The 20,000-nt window shown below is 38.7% G+C and overlaps 1 protein-coding gene across 9 annotated transcripts in view; it reads right to left on the minus strand.

Moving 5' to 3' along the window:
- LOC113809378 (uncharacterized) overlaps positions 1-20,000 on the minus strand; it is a 34,334-nt gene that overhangs the window by 10,708 nt on the left and 3,626 nt on the right. For 4 of the 9 annotated variants that reach the window (XR_011399905.1, XR_011399904.1, XM_070144839.1 and 1 more), the window contains exons 1-3: positions 17,081-17,339; positions 5,733-5,866; positions 3,805-5,034 (exon numbers count right to left, since the gene is read on the minus strand). Coding sequence is in view for 6 of the 9 variants with exons in the window: in XM_070144839.1 (XP_070000940.1) it covers positions 3,805-5,034; positions 5,733-5,866; positions 17,081-17,132 (1,416 nt within the window). In the remaining 3 variants the exon portion in view is untranslated. Of the gene's footprint in view, positions 1-3,804; positions 5,035-5,732; positions 5,867-6,389; positions 6,458-17,080; positions 17,340-20,000 lie in introns of those variants that run through there. The other 5 variants (XR_011399906.1, XM_070144842.1, XM_070144841.1 and 2 more) reach the window with 3 other exon arrangements.

The raw sequence follows: 20,000 nt of genomic DNA on the forward strand, positions 1-20,000 counted from the left end.
GCAATAAATATCAGTCAAACAACCAAGTTCTGGCTCAGCAGTGACAACCTCCTGCATCAAACCAGCCCCAGTAACTTAAAGACACACTTCTTCTCGGAAGTGCACATGTAAACACTATTTCCTTCCTGATTTCTATGCATGTTACAAAAAATTAATGAACTGTGTAGGGCCACCATTAAGAGTGACCACTTTTGACCTACCATTATCTCAAAAAACTAATAATTTGAAGTAAAAAGGTGATAAAAACGATGCCTATATGAACAAATACAATGACTTCTTGTTTTTCTTTGATTACCTTTTTTCCTTTTAATCTATGAATTGCTGGCTTGTAATTACTGACTGATAAGGATAAGACTGTTTTTTTCTTTTTTTTACTCTTTGGACTGGAAATCAACAACAGATTAACCCCATGGATCCCATGATTCACATGGCCAAAAACATGGCCATTAGGCTTATGTAAGTGGCCACTATGACCGTTGTGCGGCTAGTAAGACTGCACTGTTACTCTCTCTTTTTATGCATATGCATTTTCTTTTCTTTTTTTCTTTCCTTTTTTTTTCAATGTCTATATTTTTCATCTGATTTGCCTTATATCCAGATGGTAATGGGACACAACTCAGTGCAAGTAAAAAGAAATATGTAACATTTTGTTACTTGCATTTTTTTTTTGTATTACTCAATTTTCTGTAATACATCCTGCACTGCCGGTCATGGCGGCCAGGAAGAGGATGCTGAGCACGAAAATGGCGTCCTCCCTGGGGCCAACACTCTTCCAATCATGGATCCTCAACACTACATTCACCACTCATTTATCACTGAGAACAATGCTAAAGCCCTCATCTAAGCACCAAATGAGTCTAATAACCCTTTAAGAGGTTTCTGCACTAGAGGTGAATTTTTTCCGTTACCCCAGTCTTCAGCCAAAAAGCTCACATTTTCAAGTTTGTGTCATTTAGGCCTGTAGCCAGATTTTCTCCATGACGGCATGTTCACATCACCCACCCCAAAAGCCAAATTTTCTTTATGATGTGATGGTTACATCATCCATACCAAAAGGGTTAATAACAACAATAATAATAGTAATAAACATAACAATATCAATAATAACAATAATAATAATAGCAAAGCAGAAATCAACATTAGTATATATAGCTGTTGTAAGCAGTAACTAGAATATCAATGTGATCATTCTGAAGTTGAAATGACAACATTTAGTATCAAGTCATTAGAAAAATGAATGGACTATTAATTGAGTGACAAAAAAACGTGGAAGAGAGTACTCCATTATATGTAAAGGGATTTTTGGGAGGCTAATAATGTTGATTTTTTAGGTTATCCTTATTCCAATCATTATTGTCATAATTATTATAATACTTACTAACACTGAAACCATAAACAAATTCACTTGAACACGGCCAAACATTAAATCCTTCCTCTTTCCAACAATCAGGTTGTTCATTTGTTCATTCTCTCTATTACAAAAATGCCTATTCTTCAGAAATCAATTATATACCACAACTTTGGAAACTCCTCCCTCCCAGACAAACAATATCTAAAAAACAGAAACTATTGGTATCATAATAACCAATATATCAAGGCACCTTGTACATCTGAAACCTTTAATCATTTGCAATAATGCATGATCACATATTTTCTATTGGTACATCAAGTGTTCTTTGTTTGTCTTAACAAAAGCAGTTCATTACCATTTGACCTAATTATTAAATCATGTGCTCTCTATCTCTATTCCATATGTAACTATTGCTACAATACTTTCTATGAATCTTGTGGGATTAAAAAGTTAAGATAATCGAAATGTTTAAAAACATATCCATAAATAATGTCCCTTGTAAGTAAAAATAAATAACAATAAGTATTGTGTTAAAAAGCAAAGCATAAATATCATGTTTCAAAAATACAAAATCACTGCCTAAATATCAAGCACAGTTAAATTCTGCTTAAAATATCAGTCTCCCGTAGAAAACTAAGAAGACTTTCCACGTCACAATCCTCCCCCAATACACTTTACAGTGTCTATGGGGGAGACATGTATTTATGCCTTCTGTCTGAGAATGATGCCCATCTTTCCACTACTGGTAATGGCTCTTGGCATCCCTCACAGTGTACTCCACTTTTATTCATCGGGGAAGGTCCCAAGAAGACATTGTAAAATGACAACACAGGCAAAACTGAGTTGAATGAATCACAGTACGGTGCTTGGCTTCCTCTATCTGGCATCTACTTCGCAGATCTTTGGTTACCGAGAGCACACAAAACATTTTCAGCAATGTCTTAGTAGCTGTGTGTTGGTGGCAGGCCTATACTGTAACCTGTCAATGGGTACTAAAAATGCCAAGAACAACAAGTACACTCTTACAGGTATGTTCTTACTGTATAATCTTCTTGTGTTTTATCAGTCTGGTAAATGTCTGACATCTAATTTTGTCAAAGTGGAGAAATTTGCAGCTGCTACTGTTTACTTTTAAAACAATCACAGAAGCATCTCATCACTAACACATCTCTGATAATGTATGCACTTTCCTTGGGTGTAGCAATACAGCATGGATATCCATGCTAAAAGCCTGATCTCAAGTCCAATGACAGTAGGCTACCAATGTTATGATGAAATATATAAAATCTGGTGTCATTTAAGAGATATATCACTGGCATACATATATAAATAATATTCAATGTATAAATCATATATTTCAGATCTAATTTGAAGCCCATATCATTCAGTATCTTTTCAGACCTGTTTATGTTTGTTTCCATAATATTCCTGAAGCAGTACCATAATGACTGAAAATAATTATACAACAACAGTATGCTGAAATATTCAGCCTCCGGTTCTAACAGAATACATGTATATGGATATAGTGATTGTGTATTTGTTGCTGCAATGTGCTCCAAAAATATGAACAAACAAAATGGAAGAAGTTAGGCTACCAGAATATAACAAAAGATATTCAAGGTAACTCCTTGTATAGCAAATGAGCTTATTTTCTAAAAACTACCACCATGGCTTGTAATATTCTGCAAAAAAAAAAATCCTATAGATTTAAAATGAGTACTTCAGTAAAATGTCACTCATCCTCTTGGTAATCCAAAATAAAACAGATACTAATTTGTCCACTCAATTCTAACACTTATGTTCTCTCCATGTACTGCCCGTTTCCACCCTGCCATCATGACATTATCTGACTACCACCAAAGATTTTGTCTTTCATTAACTTTGTTGAGAGGGTAAGCCTTTTTGGACCCTAATGAAGTAAGGATGACAAACGTCATTGGAGGGACAAAGAGAAAGAGAAAATAGAACATTAGCAAAATGGGATTTAGTTACAGTGCTAAACACACAAGCTTTTGTTTGAATACTTGTCATAACAAATGAAAGGAGTTATATAATGGTTAGTGGGACATATCAATCATCAGAATAATCAGATCTTTCCCTTCACCTTAAATGTTGATAAATTAACCATCAATTCTCTTACAGTTACATGATGGTTAGATTTCACTATAATGATTCTTGAAAAGAGGTAAGAAAGTGAATCAATAACGTGTTTTGATTTCACAGTATTCTACAACGATATATGATGAAGACTCCCTTGCAAAATGATTAACTTTTCCACCATATCCATTTTCATTTATCCAATTCAATACATGAATGTCAGTTGATGACATTGCCCTTTACTGACACTGCAAATAGGAAGCAGTAAATAATCATTCATTGCATATATGTTGGATGAATTAAACTATTAATTAGTGTGTATGTAAGTACAAAAAAACAAATTAGAGTCTACTTACAGATATTGTGGGAATTAGCGGTGTGGTGGCTGGCAGTGAGACTTGAGGCTGTAACCTTCTCATCTGCTCCATAGTGAGACCAGACAGAAGGGCTTGCATGTTGGGAGTGCCCGTGTAGGCAGAGGCTGCTGCTGCTGCAGCCACTGCCTGGCCATTCACCAGGTTGGCCCAAGAGTAGAATGAGTTCAGAGAATTGGTCAGAGAGGTCAGGGAATTTGATGGGCTGCCAGCTGCTGCTGACACTGCCGCCGCCGCCGCTGCCGCTGGGGTGATGTGGCTGGCGGTGGTGGCAATAGGCATTGACGGAGGTTTGCTTGCTATAGGCGTTAACGTAGTTGATGAGGAGGCTAGATGGCTCTGTTGAGGGGCACTGGGAGAGCCTACTGGAGGTCTCTGTGTCCAGATTCCACCTAGTTTTGTGCCGGGACTATTCACTTTCATTGGTTCTGCAGTTTTCTGCGGCCACCAGTCTTCAAAGAGCGTGTCTTTGGGGAAATACTGTTGCACATCCTCAAGACTAACCACTGCACAAGTATCACTTGCAAACAACTCGTTTCTGATACCCTGAACTTTACAACAAAATTTCAGATAAGCAAGTTCCCAGTTATCTATCTTTTCTGCTTTCAATTTCAATGTGTCAGTTTCACCTTCAAAATAAAACAGAGGTACATATTTCTGTTTATCTTTCACTGTATACGGCACAACACTCTCACCATTAATTCTAACAAATCCACAGTGTTCACTCTGCTCGGGCGACTTTTGTACCAGCTTTTTAAAGCATGTATCTAGGAACTTGTAAAAGCACCGTGCATCATGCAGTCTCACTACTAAATCTTTGGTCGTGAAGAGGTCCCGTCCGAATTGAAACTCACAATGTTTCATGTTGATCTCGTTCAGTAACTTGGCCTCTCCCTCTGTGATGAAATAACTTCTCACGTGGATGCACGTGGTGATCTCGTGCGGGAGGAAGTTGAGGTACTTGTTTAGTAGCTTCGTCTCCACCATCCTCACGGCACAGTACTTGTCCTCACGCCGGAACAAGTATGGGATATGGGCATTGTGGATTGTGGACCAGCCAAAGCGCCCTCTCTGGCTCTCCTCATCAATGGTCCCTTTCTTCTTCTCCTCTACTTTGTTGGGGACAAGAGAGTCTTCCTTTGCCGTAATGCTGCTCTTGTCGCGGTTGAAGTAGAAGGTGATCATCTGCTGACCACCAGCACGCTGAAGAGCCTGCAAATACAAGGTGGGGTCAGTGGATGTGAATTTATCTGGATGATGCAGAGAAAGACAGAAAGAAAGAAAGAAAATAGAGACTGCAGTATAAGATTATGGGACAAGAAAAGAAGAAGAAAAAAGGTATTAACAACAAGACAAAAATCAATTTAATCTAAAAATGCCTGTAGGGTTGAATTAAATAGTCTTAACCACTATAGTTTTATTTAGAAATGTCAAAGACATGATATATCAAAATATTGTGTGTGCATACATGTGTGTGTGCGTGTGTGCGTATCTGCGTGCGTGCGTGCGTGTGAATACATTTTCACATACATTAAGGTCTGAAAGCAGCCATGAAAACATGATGTTCCCTGTAGTACTGTTTTGTTTAATGCATTTACACAGATGGCTCCACAGGTGTTCAACCACTAAGGAGTAAATGACTAGTCTCTCTGACCTCACCTGATTACCCCTCCTCCCCTTTTTATGTTTTTGATGTCAATGCTGTTTTCACTAATATTGACAATAAAATAATAACCGTTATTGACAATAAGAAAAGCAATACATAAGAAAATATTTCCAAAAAAACAAAGAAAAGGGTATGCAGCTGAGATAGGATTAGCAATTGACTTGTAGAATAAGCAGAAACAACAAACAGAAAAAGTACAACGAACATAAACCCAATTCGCTACAGATTTGCGAACACTCTGTACCTGCTGAGAGGCCTGGTTCTGCTGGGCAATCTGCGCTGCCTGGGAGATCATCTTCTGCTTGTTCTTCTCTACCATCTCCTGAGCAAGCTGGTTGATCTCCCGCTCATCCAGCCGCTCCTGCTTAATGCGTGGAGCTGGAAGACGGAGAGAGACACAAAGGGGTTAGACGATTATCCAAGGAAAGAAAGAAAAATAAAAGTACCATAGTATACAACTTAAAACATGTAATTTGATGTAATAAATTCTTAAGTAAAGATAAATTTGAGTAAATGATGAAAACAAGAGCTGTATTTTACTTCAAACTTAAATGTTTGGTTGAACTTCACACTGCATCTTCACGAAACAAGAAAATTGATTGAATCATACACAAGAAAATCGGAAGTTCCCTGGATACTCTTTTCACTTGTACTAAAATCATTTTTATTTTCTAAATCCACAGCATCTATGAGCATCCTTACACACATACAAACAAATATTATCCAATGACAACCAGACAGCATATGTAAACTCTTTAAATCATATTTTCTTTAAGATGAAACACATCAGTATAATTTGTGAGCGCACCAACAACAACAGCAACAACAACATTAGTATCAGATACTTAGTACTACAGTATGGAATCATACATAAATAATGATAAAGATCTTCATCCAGTACCATAATCACAATTTGCAAAACGGCAGGTGCCAAACAATCCGTCCCACTAGTACAAACGGTGATAAAACAGTACAAAATCTGATCTATTGCTTGACTGATCCATGATAAGATTAGTTATCTTTCAGGAATTTTCAAGTATTAGTACTGATTATGAGAAATATATCTCTTGACAATAAAAGGTTACCTGACGCTTTCGCATTATATTTCATGTAAAACACTGAACACTCCTCACTGAACGTAAGTGTACTCACGTGCACACGCACACACACACACACACACACATACATACGAGCACACACACACACACACACACACACACACACACACACACACACACACACACACACACACACACACACACACACACACACACATATATTGCATGTGTTTATGTACACAAACATATATGCTCTAGTGTCTTCCCTTCATCTAGGACTCAGAAGTGAGTAACAAAAATAAACTAATCCATCAAACAAATTCATTAGACCCTTGAGTTATATATGAAACCAACATGGGTTGCAATGGGAAAGGAAAGAAAAGAAAAGAGAAGAGAAGAGAAGGTAAGGGAAGAAAAGGAGAAGAGGAGAAGAGAAGAGAAAAAAGACAATAAACGAAAAGAAATGAAAAAAGACAGAAAGAAAAGAAAAGAACACACAAAAACAAATGCTGAAGAAAACTGGTCTACAAAAAAAAAAAAAAAAAAAAAAAAAAGCAGCAAAGAACAACATGGGGAAAAAAAGGGAAGTCTGTCTGTCCTGGCTACTTGCATATTCACTGGGCATGAATGTCAAGAAACTAATACCCACAATTAAAAGGCTGTGGATTGTCAAGCTATATTATGTTGAGCAAGGGGAATCCCGTGGGAAATCCCTGCTCAAGAAGTCATGAACAAGCAAACAAAAACTCCCATTATATAATTCAGCGTTGTTCATAGAGCAGTGCGAGTAGCTCCTTTTGAGCTTCATTGAAAGGAAGGAAGGAAGGAAGGAAGGAAGGAAGGAAGGAAGGAGGAGAAAGAGAGGAAGAAAGAAAGAAAGAAAGAAAGAAAAAAAGATAATCTGTTCACTTTTATATCTATTTTTCACTTTTATATCTATTTACTTATTTAATACTTATTGCCGGGACATATTAGGAATGAATGGTAACCATGAAATAAAAAGAAGGAATGAATGATAAACATAAGAAGGAGAAGAAAAAGACAAAAAGTATATTTTCCTATAAGATATGCTGCCAGTAAAGAAAACCCATGACTTTCACACAGCTCCCTTCGTATCTGGCACAGTCCTACCGTATAATTATTCACTTTAAGAAACAGTTTACTGGATGATAAAAAGAGGAAGGGCATATCTATTACAGGGCTCACCTTGAGGAAAACTCTTTTACTGTCCCTCAACCCTATGTGACAGGAAAATGTATGGTCCACTGAAGCTTTCTTATGAAGTGAATTTTGTTTGCACTTAGGGCTAATTAGTAGGTCTATGTGACCTCACCTGATTTCCTCTTTCTTTGAGTTTGAAAAATGTTCTTTATGCTATTAATATTGATGTTGTTATTTTTATGATAATCATATCATGAACAATACTTAAAAAAAAAAAGGAAATGGGAAATGGGATAGCCAGATAAGACTAGTAATTGCCTCCATGGTGACTAAGCGCTTGTGGAGCCATTTATGAGCAAACCCAATTAATAAACAAAAATCACAATGGACATGGCATCAGCGAGTTTAATCTTGCAAACTGCCAAAGTGCTTTTTATATCTATGATTTTCATTATGCACTTACACTGTAAAACCCTTTTTTCTCCATTCATGCATAAAGTTATTTAGGTCTACATGAGCAACAATCCACACAAACAACCGCATTTCCATCATGTTGCTGGATGTGTGGTATTCTGAGGTACGGAGACAGAAGAGTAATACACAGCTGATATGATATTTACAAATAACATGTGATTTTACATAACCAGTATAACCTTTACGGACAGCTGGTGTGTATACAATAGATTCAGATAAAAGCACAAGCTTTGAAATTTCTATTGGAAATAAAAGGTTGGAATACTTTTCTATAATTGAAAACATGTTTGAGTTCGAAACCTTACAATTCTTTTTTTCTTTCTTTCTTGCTTCCAATGCCTTTGATGTTTTTAGTTCAACTGAAATATACCTACATAATAAATTGGCAATCTAATACCCAAAGCTAATGAAAAACAAAATTTATTTTTTTCTTTCTAAGATAAACCAATTCCTTGAAACCCTATATATAAATGTACAAGATCATTTTGAGTATCACTAAATTCTTTAAAATGTCTGATAGAATAACTCGACTACAATGACAGCATAAAATATCAGACCCTATTAGAGTTTAATTGCTGTTCCTTTAAAAGACCAACCTTAAGGCTGTTGGTGTCACTGGACCTTGCGATTGTGAGATTACACGTTTTGCTTCTGATTCTGAGAGATGGGAGTGCTATAATGGTCTCTATCCTCCCCCTCTCTGCAGCGCGAGACAAACCACCGAACAACAAAGATAACCTCATAATGTATAAATAAATAAATATACAGGCCTATATATAATGGACATTTTATATATATGTATATATATATGTATATATATATATATATATATATATATATATATATATATATATATATATATATATATATATATATATATTCATGATGTACATCCAAACAAACTGTATATATACAAAGGTGTCTATATTGTGTACAGAGTACACATGATTATTGGAAAAGCTCTTTTGCTTTATTACTTCTTCAAGGTACAAAGAATAAGTAACCTTGATCTTAGCATGAATCCTATACACTATCCTATTCTAATCTGACAACTGAAAATCCAAATCCTTCCTGGAACCTACTCCATTAAAACGGAACAGTATCCTGACCTGTCTCTTCGTTAATGGAATAAGCTTGAAAATCTCTGGGGCTGCTTTTACATCATTCCAGCTCTTTGTTTCTATACCCCCTATGCCTTAAACTTGCCAATCCTCTTCAAGTTATGCCACGTTATTGTCATAGGATGTGGGTACACCCTTATCACTTGTTTCTTAATCTCACATATAATAATCATGTATCAAAATAAGTCATATCATTCTGTGACGGCATATCTTCTCTAGATGCTGCCTTATCATTTCATACATTAATCTCAGACTAGGTACATAAAATTCTGTTAGAAAATCATAATCCACATGTCGGGTAAAGCATAAGGGCAAACATGCATCAAGGTGAAATTTCCTAAGAACAAATGAACAGATCCCTAAGATGATACAAGAGTCCGTGCATGACATATCTCTACACCTATATATTATACGGTAGACCTGCCAATTCTGCAAGTATATGTTAAACAGTTTGCTCGACTCCCACATTCCCCCTCTCTCTATTTTCCTGCATGAATAATGGGCCAAAGCACGATGATCTCATTTTCTTGCACAAGCATTTACATATCCAAACATGGCCCACCTCGCACTATCATGCTCACTCAAAACACGGAGACACTTTCTCTCTCTACTCTAGCCAGGATTGTTAACTAAAACTAAGCATTTCTCCCTTGTCCCCACAACATTCTGTCAATCCCAGTCCTGAGCCTCCTTAGTGAGCATGTCTGGATTGCTTCATCTATAATGAAAACAAAAGGACAACACAAATAGAAAATTATAGGGAATGCACGTGATTTTCTCCTAAATGTTAACTGACAGGCAAATTTTTTTGGGACAGACCAGCTCAGCGGCAGTGCTAGATATCAGGACCGGGAAACAGACTAACTTTCAGAGTATCTTTAGTTAGCATGGGGGTGGAAATAAATGATTGAGGGGGAATATGCTACAGGCCATGCTTAGCCCACTTCCTCAAAACAAACTTGCAAGGAAGTTTATTTCAAAAGTAGCATATCTCTAAATAATTATCCAGGTAGATGTAACAAACATGGAATACAAGCTATAAAGTTGGAACATGGCCTCGCATTTCACAACATAAAAAAACATGAACTCTTAGACACATTATCTTAAAGGCAAGGAAAAGTTTCCTCCTCGGCAACAATGTGCTTATCTTGTCAAATCCTTTGTGGCTTTCTATACAAATGCAAAAAGTAACCAGTTTTTGTGTGTGTCTACTTTTTGCATCCAAAGCATCTGTGGTTACAAACAGATTACAACTACATTTTTCAAAAGCAAGAGGACAACTTATCTTTCACAATAATAAATTTTGTTTAACCATATCAGTCAAAGCACTTGTCACTATCTGTATTCACTCTTAAGGGGGGGGGAAATAAAAATAATATAAAATGTATATTCTGCTTTATTTAAAAAACACAGCATCTTTTACAACCAATAACCAATATTTCAGGCATTTTTTATTTTATGTCTTCTATATGTGGTGTTCTTGAAAACATGTCCTTATATTACGTAGAGGGATGGATACAGCAGCACCTCCAGTGGAAAATGGCCTGGAGGCTATATAGTCCCATTGCCATCGAACAAATTTTCTTCTAAGCCCGTGGACAAGTCGCCTAATGTGTCATAGTACATTTTCACAAGTACCCATTGCCCTCAAACTGACCTAGTTTCAAGGCTTCTACAATGTAAACAATGTCAACTGCATGTGCAAGCATTTTAGCTCATTCTATATTCTCTGCAATGGTTTAACATGATAAAGTTGCATTCTTCTACAGAAATCCTCAATTCTGTCATTATATCACTTCCTCATAATTATCTATCCCTTACAAGTTGCCTATGGCACCAAATTAATCCATACTCAAGTTACCTTCGACTACACAACCTCTTTACACAGCTCTACATAAAGTTGCATTCCTCTACAGAACTGCTGTTTACCCAAACGCAATCTGAATAGCTCTGCATACAAAGTCAGTGCTCTTTGCCAGCTTTACCCTATCTGAGAGACATCTAGCTGCAAAGAAAGGACAGTTTATATATACTATGCTTCTCCCATTCATAATTCAAGAGATATTAATGATGAATACATCAGCAGGCTCCGGTACCCTTTATCCAACTCAGAACCAGATGGTACGAATAGTATATGCTGTACCTATGGCAACACTCAGAGAGGTTTCAAAGGAATGTTAAATTTGTCCCAAGTGTAAAAATCTAAAACCATAAACAATTATTAAACATTACACTAGCAATTATTTACCAAAATAGTGGATAATATATTACCCCCCTTTAAAAAAACAACTGAGATTTTGTTGTTTCTCCAAATGTGCAAGCGGGCATTTTGACACGCACAAAAACACACAACTTAGTTAGAACATTCACCATGATTCGACAAGTCATGGTTCTTGACTTTTCCTTCTATATCTATATAGAAAAAAGTATCCTCTAATGTTAAACCATGTAAAAAGAAAAACAAACACCAAAAGAAAGAAAGAAAGAAAGATAGAAAAAAAAAAAAAAAAAAGTAACTTTTGTACTGACATAAAACAAACACATGTTGTAATGTCGCACTGGTGCAGGAAAACATTTCTTTAAATAAAAACACAACAATATGATGATGATAATAAAAAATTAAATAACAAAAAATAAAAAAATAAAATAAAAAATAAAACACACAGGATAAAATGAGGAAGAATATAAAAATCCGAAGAAATCTTTCCCTGAGGAAACCAAAGTCAGGTTGATGAGTGCAGATCAAGGACACTTTTGTTTATATACAATCTCTGAGCTGATGTCAAAACCTTCACCATTTCACTGCTTTGTTTGACACTTTTTTTTAAGCAACAGAATGCACATATATTCTCATTTGAAGCTTCATAATCTCTAAACGTAATGTAAACAACAGGTGATAATACAGTACAGTTACATAAACATGATAGTAAAAAAAAATAAAAATAAAAAAATAAAGCCCTTGACTAAACACAACCTTTTCCAATCTCTGGCGATATCTAATTTTCTATTTGGTACAAAAGGCATCTAGAAAATATGGATTACACTTGAAACTATGGTCCATCATCTCGTAACAAAATGTAATAGAGGAAGAGGAAGAGGATGAGGACGAGGTGGTGGGGATGACGATGCATCTGCTCCATTCCAGTATGCACTAGCTGTGTAGCTGATTTCTGATTTGGATTTATTGTACTGCTGTCCTAGCTGAATACTAATGATCTACAATTTTCCCGGGTCACAGTTGTTGGATGTAAATGTCTTGCCAACAGACATCATAAACACATCTAAACAGTTTATATTTAGGGGCACTTATGCATCAAAACAGACAAGTACAACTGCATACACACACACACACACACAGACACACACACACTATACAGACACACACACACACACACACACACACACACACACACACACACACACGCGTGCACGCACACACACACACACACACACGCACACACACACACACACAAACACGCACACACACAGACACACAAACACGCACACACACACACACACAAACACACAAACACACACACACAAACACGCACACACACACAGACACGCACAAACACACACAGACACACACACACACAGAAACGCACACACACAAAATAATTCAACGTCAACCTCAAACTTTCATGTCTGGATGTCTTTTGACATATACAGTGAGAAATCATAATAAATATAATATATAAAAAATCACAAAACAAAGCAAACATGAACACATACACTAGCAAGCAAGTAAACACATACACTAGCAAGAGTAATGTAAACACCACACTGGTTTGCCAAAGAAAATGTAAAGTAATGTCCTTTGCCATTACAAGGCATAAACAAAACTTTCTTGCTAATAGGTAAAACCTCATATCCACAGACAGTGAAGGCTCAATTGGCTTCATTCAGCTTCGACTGAGGTAAACATAATATATATATGAATTAGAAAGATGGTCACACATTATGATAAAAGTACACCTGTCAAAACACTGGGTTTTAGCATTTCTATTTAGCAATGAAGACAATTTGTGAGACGCAGGTGGAACGTTTTTCAAATATGGGAACTTGTAGTCTCTGTGAACGCTCGGCTTTTTTGATAAAAATACAAATGCTCGTTTACAGATCGAATTATGTCACCTTGGTTACTATGCTTGAAAAATCAAGACTTGTAGGATCTAATAAATGAGAACTTGGCCAATCCCATGATGAAAATTTGGCTTACCTTCGGAATTTCATTCTCATAACCAATCTGACCAATGGCTTTGCATACGAGTGAAAAACAATATAAAAGCACACTTGAGAGAGCATCATATTCCAAGTTTTCACATGAACTTGTGGAAATGTTACATATTACAAGTTAGTAATTACAAGTTACATTAAACTAGGATGCAAATGATATCAAAAGAATTACATAACTGCTAACTGTTAGTAATTGGATGAGACCCTTCTCATTCCTTGGGTTGATGCAAAGTATTATTTCTAAAATGTCAAAATACTACTTGGTATAAAAATGTATCATAATAACTGTTTTCAACTTCATATATACACATACTTTCTTATTCTTTCTTTTGTTTTTTAATATGCACTTATAACCGTATGTATTTTGCAATTGCTCACTATTTCAAATTTCCTTCTTACTGCTTAGTGTCAATTTGTGCTCACTGCACACACATATATATAATTCAAATGTTGTACGATAATCTATACACAGCAAGGGTCCACTAATCTATTCTTTCTTCCAGATAAAAACGTTTTCACGAGAAAAAAGAAAAGAAAATACAAATACACAAATAAATGCATACATACATATCCACACATATACACATACACACTATAAAATCTAAAAAAAAAAATATATATATTTTTTTTTTGATGGAGGGGAAGGGGGGAGGGGGGAATCACTGTAAACACTAATATCCTCACTAACTGAAAATAAAATCAATCATGCTCTTTTTGAGAGTAAAAATATGAACAGACCTGTATGATGTGGAGAATGGTGGACAGGGTAATGAAGAAAATCAATAGCTCCTTTATGTCTGCCAAACAAATGTATATGATATATCACCACACAAACAAAATAAGAGGATATATAAGTAATTGAGGAATGGAAACTGAGAATGAAAAATTAATATATATAAAACAAACAAAACAAAAATCAAACAAACTATAATCGTCTACAAATTTTTTGTGAGCCTCCTCAACTTCTCCCCACAATTCTCGGTAATCTTCCCTCTGGTACTTCAGCAAAGGCCAAAAATCTCCACCACATACAATTTGGCCTGATAGGAGTTTGTAGACCTCCCAAGTTGTTAACTGTCAAATCAGGAACCACTCTAAGCTCTACCTTAACATAATGTACAAGGGAGATTGTGCATCTTTGGTAGAGTGCCAAAGGAAGACAGGATAAGAGCATGGTTGTAAGCCTTTATTACAGACCACAGGATGTTTAAGTTGGATTGGGATAGAATATAACCAATGTTATTATATATGCGCATACAAACATGCACACGAGGGACCATGTACGCACTCACACATTCATGCATCCGCACTCAGACACATGGGTATATGTATTCACACACATACACACTGACACTCACATACATGCACACTCGCACTCACAGACCTGCCCACTTGCACTCAAACGCAAGTGCACTCGCACTCAGATAAAAGCACATTCGCACTCCCACACAAGCGCACATGCACTCCCACACAAGCGCACACGCACTCCCACACCTGTGCACTTGCAATCTCTCTTTCCTGTGTGCACACAAACGCGCACATACACACGCATGCACGCACGTACACGCACACACAAACACACACACACACATGTGAGCAGATAAAAAAAATATATATAAATATGAAAATAAAAGAAAATAAAAAACTAAAGAAATGTGAAAGAATTCAACAATCTACGGATTTACATGTACTATTTCTGTTGTAATAAATGTGTCCTAAACTGATGTGACTGGAAATAGTATTTAGAAAACAAATACAACTTGACTATAGGATTTGCTAATCCAATTACAAAAAAATGTGTAGGAAAACAAAAATAATAAATTGCTAAAGCTTTCTTTATTTCTTTCATTCACAACAAAATTCAATGGCTAGTTTGGGTTCTTGATATTCATTCAGAAAAAAATAATATCTTAAAATGCTAACAATGTCTACACTGACACCCTGCTTGCGATGCATAACGACCAGTCCATATCCATACATTCCTCGGAAACCACATGCTACGATGATGGCGTTTGAGAGTGCAATAGTTCATATTCATCACCGAAGCCTATATAGATGTCAACCTTCCAATACAAGCCAAGAAACAATGACAACATGCATTCTGGCCTCCCAAGTGATACACAACTATACGAGGAAGCAGTCCGAATTCTACTATTTCGGAATACATGTAAAGGTTTGTTGCTTTTTGCTGAAATATAGGAGATCAAATGATGCTACATATAACACTGTTACGGTTTTCGACAGTTTATGTTTTTGCTGGCCCCTACGGAAACTTGATGCAACAGCAGTGGGTGGGGTCTCTGAAACTGCATGACTATTCTGATGCAATATTATTGTGTCTTTATCAGTGTTTTATCCTTTTCTTTTTTATTCTACACGACTATTAACTCTGTATACTTCATGTCCTCCTTTACTATATTTATAGTTTCCGCTAACTATAGCTACTCATCATGCACAATCGAGGTCACAAGCAATCCATCAATATCAATATTATTGATATCGGTGACCGAGAGATTTTCTGAATAAACTGTTGTGTCTCTTTCTATGAATTAGTTATAATTTATTGTTGTTTTGTATTCCTTACTCTCTTACAAAGCAAAGTAATTATTATATTAATGGATACAACATAATTCTGTATTACTAATTGAGACGATACAAATTTAAGGTAAAAATACGGGAAAACAACAGCACATTTTCCTCCATTTTACGAAACAAATTTATCGCCTCATTCTCCTCCAAAACATTAATTACTTATAATTGGAACTAAACCGCAGGAAAGAAAAAAAAAAGCAGTATAATATCCAACACAAATTTCCCCCAGCTTTCCGAAAAAAAAAGGAAAGAAAAAAGAAAGAGAAAAATCCGTTGGCTCAATTTTCCACCCAAACATTAATTCATATTCCATCTGGCTTCCACCCCTAGACCAGGGACCCGACTATGCAATCTCCCGACCACCCTCGCCGAGCCCTTATCCCGAGTCCGTCTATCCTCCCACTTCCTCCATAGATAGAAAAATAACCAACAGGAAGAAAACCGAACCCATAGACGATAAAGAGGAAGAAAAACCACAAGAATTATGTACAATCTGTCATGTCGGAGCAAGGCGCTCCAGCTGATCGCCACCACGACAGGCCTGCCAACCCGCAACCCATTATAAACCCCATAATTCCTCCTCCTTTCCCGGAATACATCACACCCCGGGATAACAGACCTAACTCCACGTCTTCGAAAGCCATTGAAGGGGTTTTAGAAGGAGTGGCGTCGGAGTGAGAGCGAAAGACCGGGTCAGTCCCCCTTTCCTCCCGTTCCATGTTGGCAGCCCTACGACCAGTTTAAAGAGATCGACAGACTTTTTCCCTCAATAAATATATTTCTACGACGGCTAAATCCTCTCTAACAGAGGTTTCTAAGAGGTTCTACCACCGTCCCATCGCCACCTCATAAGGGGAGGAAAAAAAAATAAAACACGTGGTGCTCGCCAATGGTGCTTGATGGGATGTAAACAATAATGGAATGCCAATAGGACTCTCTTAATACCATACCTGTATTAGTTTGTTCAGCCATTTTTGGAGGAATTTCTTGGACAAGCTGCATTAAAAATCCCAGGGGAAGTAAATCCTGACACAGAACAGATATTATTCACATATTATTTAAGGATTTTTGGGCGCATCGTCTTCTCTCACAAGCGGCACACACACAAGGATGAACTGAGGCTGAGCGGCAACAGTCTAGCCTCGCGCCCGGGCTCATCAAAATTCCTGCCGAGGAGAAAACGGGACGCCATCATGTTAAAGGGGCCCAGAATACACCGTTTCGGCAGGTTCTCTCGGGCCTCTCGGGAGGGGCGTGGGGTTTGTTGGTTTTTTAGGTAATTTGGGGTATGTTCGTGGTTTTTATTTCTGTATCGAGGGTGATGAAGATAAGGGCGATATCTCAAAACCCGAGTTTTTCCGCGGCGAAAATTTACATACCCACACCCTGATCGATTAACCCTCTACCACATCCACCAACCCCACGCCCTCTCGCAACCCCTTTCCCCTCATTAAACCCCACATCAATCCCATTTCGGTCCGTTTCCAGCGCCCCACGCCGATTCTCTCGCCCCCTTAAAGATAGAGCCCATCACGCCGCGCCAACGACCAATCAGCCGCGCGGATTCGTGAAAAGGGGCGGAGCTCGCGTGACGTCACGACTAGGAGCAGGGGAGTCTGGGCCAACCCCGTAGAAGAGCTAAATAAAATTTTTGTTCGCTTTCATTCTAGGGCCGTTCCGGAATAGCTAGTCCGATAGTTGAGAAATAATCCATGTGTATCATAAGGGCGATTTTCCCCCGGTTTTCTCTCTCTCTCTCTCTCTCTCTCTCTCTCTCTCTCTCTCTCTCTCTCTCTCTCTCTCTCTCTCTCTCTCTCTCTCTCTCTCTCTCTCTCTCTCTCTCTCTCTCTCTCTCTCTCTCTCTCTCGCTATTGCGAAATAAGTCCCATGTTTTTTTCTTTTCTTTCTTTCCCCCCCTTTTTTTACTTCTTCTCTCTTTCTCTCCCCCCAGAGCTGTTCCGTTGAATAATCGTGACTCACGACTTAAAAAAGAAAAGAAAAAAATAATGCTTGATTCACATTACAAACATCCGGAAGTTCAAAATTAGCAGTGACCTCTGAGGCACAAGGGCATTAAACTCTTGGTAGGCCGTAGGTAAGGGTGGTCGCTGCAGCCGAGTGACCGCTGTAGCAGATGCGGAAAGGGAATGGGGGCGGAATAAGCTGGGGGGAGGGTTGAGGGGGGGGATGTATGTGGGAAGGGGGAGGAGGAGGAGGAGGAGGAGGAGTAGAGGAGGAGGGAGGAGGAGTAGGGGGAGGGATGGAGTGGAGGAGGAGGAGGAGGAGGAGGAGAAGAGGGGGGAGGGAGGAGGAAAGGGGGGGGGGGAGACGAGGGAGAAACGTTACTCCAGCGCCGGGGAAGTTTCATATTATTCTGCAGACACACGTAGTAGTTCACACACCGTTCGAAAAGGGACCTAGTACAGACTTCGTTATGGGGGAAGGGGAAAAAATGCATTCCTCTCTCTCTCTCTCCGATCGAAATTTTTACCCGGCGGACGGTTGGAGCCGCATTTGAATAAAAGAGAAAGAAAGAACACACGAGAAACAAACAAACGGTAGATCAGGCACGGCATGGCATTTACAGCATTAAGGGGGGGCGGGGGTAAGTTACGAGGGGGGGGGGGAGGTTAGAGGAGGAGGAGGAGGAGGAGGAGGAGGAGTAGGGGGGAGGAGGAGGAGGAGGAGGAGAGAGAGACTCGCTATCCCGGAACGGCCCTACTGAGGGAGACTCTCTCCCTCTTTCGCTCCCTCTTTCTAATGGGCGTTTTCTTTGATTTCGTTTCGTGTTAACGCTCCGTGTGTCAATGAAATTTATGAGGAGGAATAAAAGTTTTATTCTATATGTATTATAGAGAATAAAGGAAACCGATACAGCGGTTTGCATGGTAATTGCCGTTCCGTGCTATCTAGGGACGGCCCTAACCCCCCTCCACCCCCATAGGTGCCCCATCTCCACCAGCGCTCCCACACTCGGCCCTCCCCTCCCCCTCCCCCTCCGTTCCCCACCGCCTCCCCCTTCGCTTCCCTCCCCTCCCGAGCTCCCACGGCCCTCCAACCCCTCCCGCACCGTGCGCCTCTCCCCTCCACCTCTCTCTCTCCACGTCTTGACATTGATTTTGCTTTTCTTTATTTGTCGATGTCTGTTTTACTAGTGTGCCTACTGCTTCAAAACACTCGTTTAATGCGCGTTTGTTTTTTGTTTTGTTTCCCCCCCCCTCCTCTCCTCTCTCGGTGGTGCTGCGCGTGGAAACTTCTCATTTATTCATTTACTTGTTTCAGTTCCACACGGGCGTGCGCGGGTCACCTTACAGGTATGGTAAACGTGGTCGTTAGTTTTTCCTCCAACTGTCGGAAAACAAAAATCGATAGAGTACGAAAGAAGAAGAAGAAGGAGGAGGAGGGAGGAGAGGTTAAAAAAGGGGGGGGGGAAGAGAGGGAAATAAAAATGGTAACGTGACTACCTTGAGGAGCGAAAGAACTCTTGGACAGCCAGTCAGCCTACCTGGCGGATGTATAGTAACTACCTTTAGGACACGGGGAGGGGAACAGTGCAGCCTCGTGTTTATTTGTTTGTTTGTTTGTATTCTCTTATCGTTTGGGAAGGGAAGAAAGAAAGAGAAAACGCAAAGGTAAAGAAAAAAAAACTTACCGAGACATGTTAGAAATGATAATAAAGACAGACCTCTCGATGTCCCAGCCTTCCCCCCCCCCCTACCCTTCCCCCTTCCCTTACTCTGTCGCCTCCCCCTCCCACCCCACCTCCCTGACCCCTCGAAGGCCTCGTGTTGGTTGCAAGAATGCGAGGAAGAACTTGCTATTGAAGACCCTCGTCACACCAATTCTGACAGCTTCCTGGTTGGAGGGTCC

The sequence above is a fragment of the Penaeus vannamei genome, chromosome 32, assembly GCF_042767895.1.
Source record: "Penaeus vannamei isolate JL-2024 chromosome 32, ASM4276789v1, whole genome shotgun sequence".
Taxonomy (NCBI): Eukaryota; Metazoa; Arthropoda; class Malacostraca; order Decapoda; family Penaeidae; genus Penaeus; species Penaeus vannamei.